Source organism: Bufo gargarizans, chromosome 8, assembly GCF_014858855.1.
Source record: "Bufo gargarizans isolate SCDJY-AF-19 chromosome 8, ASM1485885v1, whole genome shotgun sequence".
NCBI lineage: Eukaryota > Metazoa > Chordata > Amphibia > Anura > Bufonidae > Bufo > Bufo gargarizans.
The window spans coordinates 60,319,553-60,330,222 of record NC_058087.1 but is presented as its reverse complement, the minus strand read 5'-3'; the positions used below and the strand labels follow the sequence as shown (position 1 = coordinate 60,330,222).

At 50.1% G+C, this 10,670-nt stretch overlaps 1 protein-coding gene across 1 annotated transcript in view; it reads left to right on the top strand.

Annotated features, from left to right (window-relative positions):
- The first annotated feature begins 4,031 nt into the window (after positions 1 to 4,031).
- Positions 4,032 to 10,670, top strand: part of LOC122945382 (putative methyltransferase DDB_G0268948) — a 144,150-nt gene continuing 137,511 nt past the window's right edge. The window contains exon 1 of the mRNA XM_044304455.1: positions 4,032 to 4,179. Within this exon, the coding sequence (XP_044160390.1) occupies positions 4,069 to 4,179 (111 nt within the window). The 5' untranslated portion in view covers positions 4,032 to 4,068. The remainder of the gene's footprint in view (positions 4,180 to 10,670) is intronic.

Here is a 10,670-nt window from a genome sequence, read left to right as displayed (position 1 = left end):
CCCTTCCCTCAGTCCTTTGTGTGTCTTCTTATGCGGCACAAGTGTCTTTGGGCCCCTTCATGCTCCTGGCCCGGTAGAGACTGCTACCTCTGCACCCCCTATAGCTACACGGCTGGGGGGGGGCACAGCAAGCAGCAGGATAACACTGTGGGGACTCCAGTTGGGGGATAATGATAGAATGTGAGGAAGCTAAGATGTCTGTGTGTCACACTCTGCAGAGACGAGGAGGCTGAGAGAAGTTGTCCAGACCGAGTGGAGAAGATCTACAGAGAAGATTATGACAGAGAGGAGACTTTACATGGAGGCCCTGGACGTGACAGGTAAGTGCTGCTTTATAGCAAGTACAGCAAAGTGCGGGGCGGGATCCAGGGGGCCCAAGTAAATTCTTGCCCAGGGTCCAATCATTATTAAAGACGGCCCTGGTGGTGGTGAAGGTGACGATGAGGACGTGTTGAAGGACGTCATGTTGGTGCCCACAAGAGAGAAGGAGTTCAGAGGGAGAGACGGAGCAGCAGATAACTAGGAGGCAAAAAGCAGACTACAAATGTATCTGGAGCGAGCCATCCACCATGCACAGTCACATCTTACACTCCCATGACGCCGGCACATGGCTCCGCAGTGTGGGCTTTTTTTTTTACGTGTCAGCTGTTGATAGTGTTGTCATCTGCAGCCTGTGCTGTCAACGCATAAGTCGCGGTAAGCCCAACACTCACCTGAGACGTTGACTTGCTGTGCTGAAGCTGTTGTGCCTGGGAGCCAAGAGCAACACCGGTCCTGCACTCCTTTCAGCTTTGCAGTCACAGGCTGATCAGTGGCTAACCCCGCTCAATTCGACAGTTGGTAAAGTGGTGTGCAACAATGGTGCCAATCTGCTGATTGCGCTGAAACAGGGCAAAATGACACACGTGCCGTGCATGGCACACGTCCTGAACTTAGTCATGCAGAAATTCGTTGCCAAATACCCCGGGGTCCAGGACATCTTGCGGCAGGCCAGGAAAATCATTTTAGAAGATCTTACACGGCCATGGCTCGCCTTACTGATGTTCAGCGGCGACACCACTTGCCCATCAGACGTCTAATTTGTGACTGCCCGACGCACTGGAACGCCACCTTGTATATGCTTGATAGGCTTCTCCAGCAGAAATGTGCCTTAAACGACTACCTGTATGAACCCTGTGGTAGGACAGGTTCTGGGGAGCTTGTGTGTGTTATTTTTATTTTTTTCACTGCGACAGTGGCTGCTCATGCGCGATGCATGCAGACTTCTGCGGCCATTTGATGAGATCACCAAACTGGTTAGTCGCATCCAGGGCGCCATCAGTGACCACGTACATTATGCCTTATTTCTGGAGTGTGCATTGGGTTGTCATTGATCAAGCCATCGAGGAGCAGGAAAAGGAGGATGAGGAAGTCGCAATGCTGAATGAATTCCCAGGGTGGCTACTCCATCTGAGACAAGTCAGCAGGAGTCTGAAGAGGAGTCCGAGGAGGATGGTGCTGGGGGGAGGGGGGAGGAGGAGCAAGAAGAGCAGGCTTTAAAACTTTTTACGGATCTCTGGTGTTGTCCATGGATGGGGGGAGGAGACCGAGGACGACATTCTCCTGGGCGATGAGCTTCCAATTTGGTGCAAATGTGGGCCTTCGTGCTCCAGTGTTTGAAGAGGGACCCCCGTATAAAAAGCATAAAGGGCAAGGACCAGTACTGGGTGGTAACGTACTTAGACATACCTAAACTCCCAGTACAAACACAAAATGGCGGACATGTTTTTTCTTTTCAAGAGGGGGGATTTTGTTAGCCATGTTTTTAATCCAATTTTAGATTTTTTTTTGTTCTTTTAAACATATGTATTTGAAATCTATTTGTACTAGTCTGCAGTAAAATTGATATCCAATGACCGTATAATATACCTCCTGCCACATGATTACTTGTTCTTTTCTGTTCGGTGAATGCCTAATGTTTGGGGCCAGTACTCCAGTGGTCTACACTAAAATTTTTATCCATTGACCGCATAATGTACCTCGAGCCACGTAATCACAATTTCTTCTATGTCAGGTGAATGCCTTATTTTTAAGGACCGTACTCCCGTGGCCTAAAATGAAATTTTTCTAGGCTCCAGCAGGGCACATTTTTGAGAGTTTCCCTTTATGATGCATAAAAATGGCCCCTGATTAAAATACGTATTTTTTCGGTGGAATTTTTGCTATTGTTTCCCCTCTGGTATGTCACTGTCCATGTTGTGGGACGATTTGTGCACTTCTTCTAAGCATTTGGTGGCTGCAAATATGACCTGAATGTTTTTTATTTTCGCTTGCCAATAAAGTGAATGGGGCTCATTCGCGAATCGTTCCGGCCAATGTTCATCCATCACTATTGGTCAGTAATCCATCGGTATTGCAAATGCCCCCCAAAAACAGGAGTGGATCCAAAACAGAAATTACGGAGTCAACCATTCAAGAACCGCTGGGTTGCTGGTCAATACACGACTGCTAGATGACTCTGGGAGGTCAGGCCTCTCGCTGCGACTCCCGCTGCCATGCCCTCTTACTCTGCTGCGACCTGTGCCTGCGCCAGAAACATTTAGGCCTCTGCCTCTTACCTGTGCAGGGCCTGGCACTTCTTTGTCTGACATACTGTTAGATCAGATAAATAAATAAAAAGGAAATTAAAAACACCCCCAAAAAAGTCTGTAATTTTCTCACTTCACCACACAACAGCTAATAAGTCCATTTTTTCTTCTTCCACTAATACACAACAAAAAGGGCTGTAATTTTCTCGCTTCATCACACAACGGCAAATACTTTTTTTGTGCCATTAATATGCTCAAAAAAAGGCTTTAGAACATATAGCTGCACCGCTGAACGTCAAATATATTTTTATTTTGCCACTAATACACAACCAAAAGGGCTTTAGAACATATAACTGCACCACTGAATGCCAAACTGAAATATTTATTTGTAAGAAACCCTGTTAATGGCTGTATCAAACAGCACTTGCACCCCAATAATAAGAACGGTTTGCTGGAATTACAGAGCTGTATAATGGCAATTTGAATCCCCAGTCAGTGCAGCAAGGTGTAATAGGATTGTTCCTATTACCCAGGTTGTCACCTCCCGTACTGAACCCTGTTCTACATAAATGCTGTGGAATGATTCCTACCTATACTTTCCCTACACATTGAATAATCTATCACTGAACTTGTAAATCCTTTTTTTTTAGCACAATGAAGTCGTTTCTAACACTGTCCCTAGCGCCTGATGTCTCTCCTTGCACTAAGTACACCGGAAAATGACAGAATCCAACATGACTGAGGCTATTTATAGGGCTGTGATATCACAGGGCTGGCTGCTGATTGGCTGCATGCATGGCATTATGGGTGATCCCGTGTTCCCAGAGTTCCTTGCTCCATGTCCTTACACGTGCAGCAGCCATTTTAGAAAAAAATGTGATTCGTTACAATGAAGCGTGAGGAAATTTTGATTCAGTGCAAATCGAATTTTTCCTGAAATTCGGATCTAATTCCACTTCGTCAACTTCGATTCGCTCACCTCTAGTTGTCACAGTTTCTTTAGCCTTGTCTGACTGGGAATGCCATGCATCCATTCTGCATCGGTTTAGGTGTCATGTCTGTGCAGCTCTGTCAATGACCGCCATGCAGCTGTTCCACGTGGGGTCCAAGCATCTGACTGCATCATGTCTGAGCATCTCTGTCTATGACCGCCACGCATCCATTCTACATCGGGTCCACGCATCTGCCTGTCTCATGTCTGAGCAGCTCTGTCTCTGAACACCATGCATCCGTTCTGCATGGCGTCCAGGCATCTAACTGTCTCATGTGTGTGACAGGCCAATCTCTTTTTGGACAAGTCAGAAAAGAGTATGTAAATCCTAGTTGTGCCACTTTTTAGACACATTCTAGGTGCAGACATTTTATTGAATTTGAGCCTTTCAATGTACATTGGTGATGTTTATAAGGAATACCATTGAATGTTAAATATTGTGGCAAAAATTACTGTTTTTATTTGACAGGTTTTTACGTTACAACTGCAACAGCCAAAGCGCATATCACCATGGCAGTCGAAGTGTTTCAGAAGACGACATTCTCTTCTGTGTATCAAAAATATATGATTCCTGCCTCCAACGACATCTGTAATATGATTCTATCCTACATGAAAGCAAAAGTAAGATATGTTATTGAGTGGATTATTACAAGCCTATTTATTTGTAATGTAGTTTAAGAGGACTAGTCGTCCCCAGGTATGTCTGTTTAAACGGATGTTTCCGGACCAGGGCTGGTTCATTCCATCCAGCCGCTGCTTGATTCCAAACTATATTTGGGACTTGCCAGTACATGGCAGATGACACCTACAGCCAATCACTGCCTGCCACAGTGGCAGCGGTGGTGGTGTTCCACATACCTGCTAATCACTAGGTCTGGATTGGTTGACAAGGTGAGCCCCCTCTCTGAAAACCATTTAATGCCGTGATTCCTATTGACCAAGGCATCAAACAGACTAAACGGTGGGATCAGTGTTACCTCAATTTCAATTGCTGCACAGCGTGTATAGATTACCTTTATATGTGTGGCACATTGGGAACGTCTTCCAAATAGTGCCATCTATATGGTATACGGTGGATGTTGGGAAGACATTATTGAAATTATTTTCAGTTTTTTGGTTTTGTTAATGTTCTATTAATGTTTTGTATACGATATTTTGAGATTATGCTCAAATCTTTTTCTCGGCGTAGTATTGTCACCTAGATCTCAAATTTAGCTTTTCAGATAGTGGATTCAAGAATTACATGAATAAAGATGTCAAACACAGAATTATATATCAATCTGTTCAGCTCATCCTGCTCTGTAGCATGCTGCGTGCAGATTGTACTACATTTCGTGATGACAGGTCCCCTTTAAATACGGTCTTACACAATCAGCAGCGCGTCTACCAGCGTACGTTTGTACTCGCACATCTTCCAATCACGTTCCAGTGACAGAATTAAGGATGGCACGCTGTCCTTGTAGCGGGGATCCAGCAGGGTGGCCACCCGGTAATTAGCATTGGTTAGAATGTGGGCAACTCGGAGGTCTTTGCGCAGGTACTGCAGCATGTAGTCACTCATGTGCCAGGCTGCCCAGAGGCAACAACAAGCTGTCCTCTGTGGGAGATGCATTGTCTGTGTCCTCTGATGCCCATGAGATGCTTTGGGCGGCACCCTGCTGTGAACAAAGTTCCTCCTCTTCATCATCCTCATGCTCCAGAACTGTGCCCTGGCTGGATAGTTGTGTTCCTGGCCTATTTTGGTGCAGTACCCCACCCTCCGAGCCACTTGTAAATGACTGGACTGGTAACCTTGGGAAATAATCCCTCTTCCTCCTCCTGTGCCACATCCTCTTCCATCATCACTCTAAGTGTTTTTTTAAGGAGACATACAAGTGGTATAGTAAGGCCGAATGCACACGGCCGTTGTTCACGGCCGTGAGCGGTCCGTGGAACCGCGGCCTGTATTCCTGCTGAGTGCAGGAGTGCACGGCGTCATTGGTTACTATGACGCCGTGCGCTCCCTGCTGCCGCCACAGTAGAGTAATACACTGGTATAGATCATACCAGTGTATTACTGTACTGTGGCGGCAGCAGGGAGCGCACGGCGTCATAACAACCAATGACGCCGTGTGCTCCTGCACTCAGCAGGAATCCAGGCCGCGGTTCCACGGACTGCTCACGGCCGTGAACAACGGCCGTGTGCATTCGGCCTAACGCTGAGGACGTCATCGGCCCTGGCCATGTTGGTGGAATACTGAAAACAGTGCAACACGGCACTCACCTCCTGCATGGAGGCCCACTTGTTGGTGATGGTGGCGGCCGGTATACATGTCTATTCTGCACAAGGTACGGACAAGTCCTGTGGAATCCATGCCTGATTCATTTTAATGAACGTGATAATACACTGGCTGCAGGGCAGGCCAGCACCTCCAACCTCCAAGGCGTAAAGGGCAAGCTCAGGCCATGTGCCCAATTTGGAGACCCAGAAGTTGAAGGGGGCAGACCCATCATTCAGTACGTGTAGGCGTGTGCACACATACTGCTCCACCATGTTGGTAAAATGCTGCCTCCTGCTAAGACGTTCCATATCAGCTGGTGGTGCTGGTTTTTGTGGCGTGCTCACAAAGCTGATCCGCATTTCGGCCATGCTAACCTTTGCCTTCTAAAGCGCTGGTGGTGCCCTAGCTGCATTGGCCGACCTCTTCCTCTTCCTTCGCCTTGTGCTTCCACTGAGCCCCCGCTGTCAGGTGGGAATGGCATCAGCAGCCCATCTACCAGCGTGCGCTTGTAATCGCGCATCTTACGATCATGCTCTAGTGAAAGAATTAAGGACGGTACGTTGTCCTTGTAACGGGGATCCAGTAGCGTGGCCACCCAGTAATCAGCACAAGTTAGAATGTGGGCAACTCGGCAGTCGTTGCGGAGACACTGCAGCATGTAATCGCTCATGTGTGCCAGGCTGCCCAGAGGCAACATAAAGCTGTCCTCTGTGGGAGGTGTATCGTCTGTGTCCTCTGTATCCCCCTAGCCATGCACCAGTGATTGCCATGAGCTGGTCTGGGTGCCACCCTGCTGTGAACAAGGTTCCTCCATCTCCTCATCTTCCACCTCGTCATCCTCTAGAACTGTGCACTGGCTGGACAATTGTGTACCTGGCGTTTGTGGGTGCAGGAACCCACCCTAGCAGCCACTTGTGAATGACTGGCCAGAAACCCTACGAAATTATCCCTCTTCCTCCTCCTCCTGTGTCACATCCTCTTCCATCATCGCCAGCAGCGTTTTTTCATGCAGGCATAAAAGTGGGATAGTAACTCTGAGAACGGCGTAATCGGCACTGGCCATGTTAGTGGAGTACTCGAAATAATGCAACAAGGCACACAGGTCTCACATGGAAACCCACTCATTGGTGGTTAAGTGGTGCTGTTCCGCAAAGCGACTCACCCGTGCGTGCTCCATCTCCTCCTCATCCTCGTCCTCCTCGTCCTCCAGTAGTGGGCCCTGGCTGGCCACATTTGTACCTGGCCTCTGCTGTTGAAATAAAACTCCCTCTGAGTCACTTCGAAGAGACTGGCCTGAAAGTGCTAAAAATGACCCCTCTTCCTCCTCCTCCTCCTCCTCCTCCTCCTGGGCCACCTCCTCTTCCATCATCGCCCTAAGTGTTTTCTCAAGGAGACATAGAAGTGGTATTGTAACGCTGATAATGGCGTCATCGCCACTGGCCATGTTGGTGGAGTACTCGAAACAGCGCAACAGGGCACACAGGTCTCGCATGGAGGCCCACTCATTGGTGGTGAAGTGGTGCGGTTCCGCAGAGCGACTAACCCGTGCGTGCTTCAGCTGAAACACCACTATCGCCTGCTGATGCTCGCACAGTCTCTCCTGCATGTGCAAGGTGGAGTTCCACCTTGTGGGTACGTCGCATATGAGGTCGTGAGTGGAAAGGCCGAAGTTACTCTGCAGTGCAGACAGGCGAGAAGCGACAGGGTGAGAACGCCAAAAGCGTCCACAGACAGCCTGCACTTTCTGCAGCAGCTCTGACATATCGGGGTAATTTTTCAGGAACCTCTGCAGCACCAAATTCAGCACATACACCAGGCAAGGTATGTGCGTCAAACCGGCTAGGCCCAGAGCTGCTATGAGATTCCCCCCCCCCCCCCGTTATTGCACACCACCAGGCCGGGCTTGAGGCTCAGTGGCACCAACCACTCATTGGTCTGTTGTGTCAAGGCCCATCCACAGCTCCTGCGCGGTGTGTTTTTTTTCCCCCCAAACAGATTAGTTTTAAAACTGCCTGCTGTCGTTTCCCCCTGGCTCTGCTGAAGTTGATAGTGAAGGTGTTATGATGACCGGATGAGGAGGCAGTAGAGGAGGAAGTGGAATAGGAGAAGGAGGCAAAGAGAAACGTCCTGCAATCCTCGGTGGCGGAAGGACATGCACCAAACTGCTATTCGCCTCAGGCCCAGCCGCCACTGCATTTAACCAGTGTGCCGTTAGGGAGATATAACGTCCCTGCCTGTGCTTACTGATCCACGTATCGGTGGTTATGTGGACCTTGACACAGATGGCGTTGCGCAGTGCACACCTAATTTTGTCCGACACTTGGTTGTGCAGGGCAGGGATGGCTCCCCTGGAAAAGTAGTGATGGCTGGGAATCACGTAATGTGGGATAGCCACCTCCAAAAGGCTTTTAAAAGTCTCCATCTCTACTAGACGGAATGACAGCATTTCAAAGGCCAGGAATTTTGAAATGCAGGCATTCGGGGTCAGGGATCCCAGGTGGGTAGGGGGGTACTTCCTCTTTCTCTCCAGTGTTTGGGAGATAGACAGCTGAACGCTTCCATGGGACAGTGTGGAGATGCTTGATTATGATGATGGAGGTGGTGGCGTTGTGGCCACATCCTGTTTGCGGGGTCGCAGGTGCCACTGTCACTCCAGAGGGGGAGGAAGAGGCCGAGACTGCAGCAGAAGAGGAAGCAGGAGGAGCCTGAGATATTTCGTGGTTTTTGAGGTGTTTACTCCACTGCAGCTCGTGCTTTGCATGAAGAGGGAATTGGCTACTCGTTCGGTTCCTTCAATTCTTACTACCTGCTTCTTTTCTCCCCTCCCATAAATAACCACACAACGCTACTGCTTGGATTTAATCGGCCACAGCAGCCGTTTATTAAATAAATACATAACATAATTAACATAAATTAACATAACTTAACCCATGACGAGGGAGGTCCTAGAAGCCCCAATAGCCTCATAAACACCGGGAAAAACCCTGCGACTCCATCTTGCCCCCAGCCGTTGAACCCAGCTCGGAGGCAGCAACTGATGGACGCCTAGTTCGTTAATCCCAGCTCCTCCATGAGAGTCCAGCCCCTCCCGCGGGGCCCTCCCATCCTCAGATACCACCATCTTTTTCCACTTCAAGGACCTCCCCCGCCTCCAAGAACGCGCAGATTGACTTCCTCAAACCTGCGCGTCCCTCCACATCTGTAACGCTATTTCCACTCCATTCTGAATCCCCAACGACCACAAATCCGTCCCCACCGCGTTCAAATGCACCCCATCCATCCTCCAAAATGCACCAACACCCTTCTCCAACTCCTCATGCCGCACCGCCACAGCCCCATTCCTTGCCATAAATCGGCCCTACCGCCCTATTCACCTTAATCCGGGCCTTATTAATGCTCTCCACAGACCGTGCCTCCCTCCACGACTTACGTGGCACGATGTCCGACCAAACCGTAACCACCCCGGGGAACAACGCCCAGATCCTCAACAAGTCAAATTTAACATCCCGTATCAATTCCCGAAAAGGGCGCCTCCCCAAGTCATTTCCCCCAACATGAAGCACCAACACATCCGGGGCCCTATCCAACCGAGCAAACCTCTGCACCTCCCGCAACACCCCCCCCCCCCCAAAGCATCCCTCTAACCCCCAACCACCTCACCGTAGCCACCTCAGCACTCAACCCCAGCTGCCGACCATTCGGCCTCACATCCGCCCGGAGCGCCCTCCAAAAGACGTAGGAATGACCTAAAATCCACACCAAAGCCGCCGGCAAACCTGCAAACAAACAAAAACACAATTAACACCAACCCATATCACTGTGCCCCTACTACAAAAAACCCAGCCTAACATAAGACCGAAATCGCACCGACTCCCAACGCCCAATCCTCATAATAACCTCATCACTGACCCCCAACCTGGCCGCCTCAGTCGCAGCGCCGATCCGAAATGAGTGCCCGGAATACTCTGTCTCCCGAACCCCCAATGCCCTCAAACATTTCCGAAAAACAGCAACGAACTGAAACCTGGACAAAAAGGAACCATCCGCATGCCGGAAAAACGGCAATGAATCCCGCACCACACCCACTCGATAATCCCCCACACACCTGACCGGGCACATGCCGCACCCTGGAACAGGAAACAACGTAAACCGCTGCCCTCTGCCTTCCTGATCAGTCTTCGACCTACGAATCCGAACCACAACCCGGTCCCCACCCCACTCCACATCCTCGCTCGCCAACCCCCCCGCTCGGTTGACACTACCACACACCAATTCCCCCAACCTGAACGCCCCAAAAAACGCTAACGCAAACGCCGCCCTAAACAACCTCAACTCCCACCCAGAACTACAGACCGCGCTCAGCTCCTCGCCCAACCGCATCAGCAACTCAAAAGACACCGGCCTCCGCCAATCAGCCACTTTACCCGCCCCCCTACGCCAACCTCTCAACACCTGTCGCACTAAGAACCCCTTCGTCAAATCCACCAATCCCCGCATCTTGAAACCGAACGCCACCCCTGCAACAAAACGACTCACCTTAGACACCGACCAACCCTCACTTTTCAAATGCCCCAACAACATCACCATCTTAACACACCCATCCTCCTCCCCGACTCCCCAGCCCCCGATCCACTCCTCCCAGACGCCCCACGCCTTACCATACTCCCTCCACGTACACGGGCTCAGTGAATCCCTAAGCAACCCCATCACCTCTCCTCCAAGATCCCCCACAGCCATGACGGACACTCCAGACCCTCCAACTCCGCTTCTGGCGCTAGAAGCCGGAACCGCTCCCACTGTGAACGAGAAAGAGAATCCGCCACAGAATTAGACACACCCGCGACATGCTCC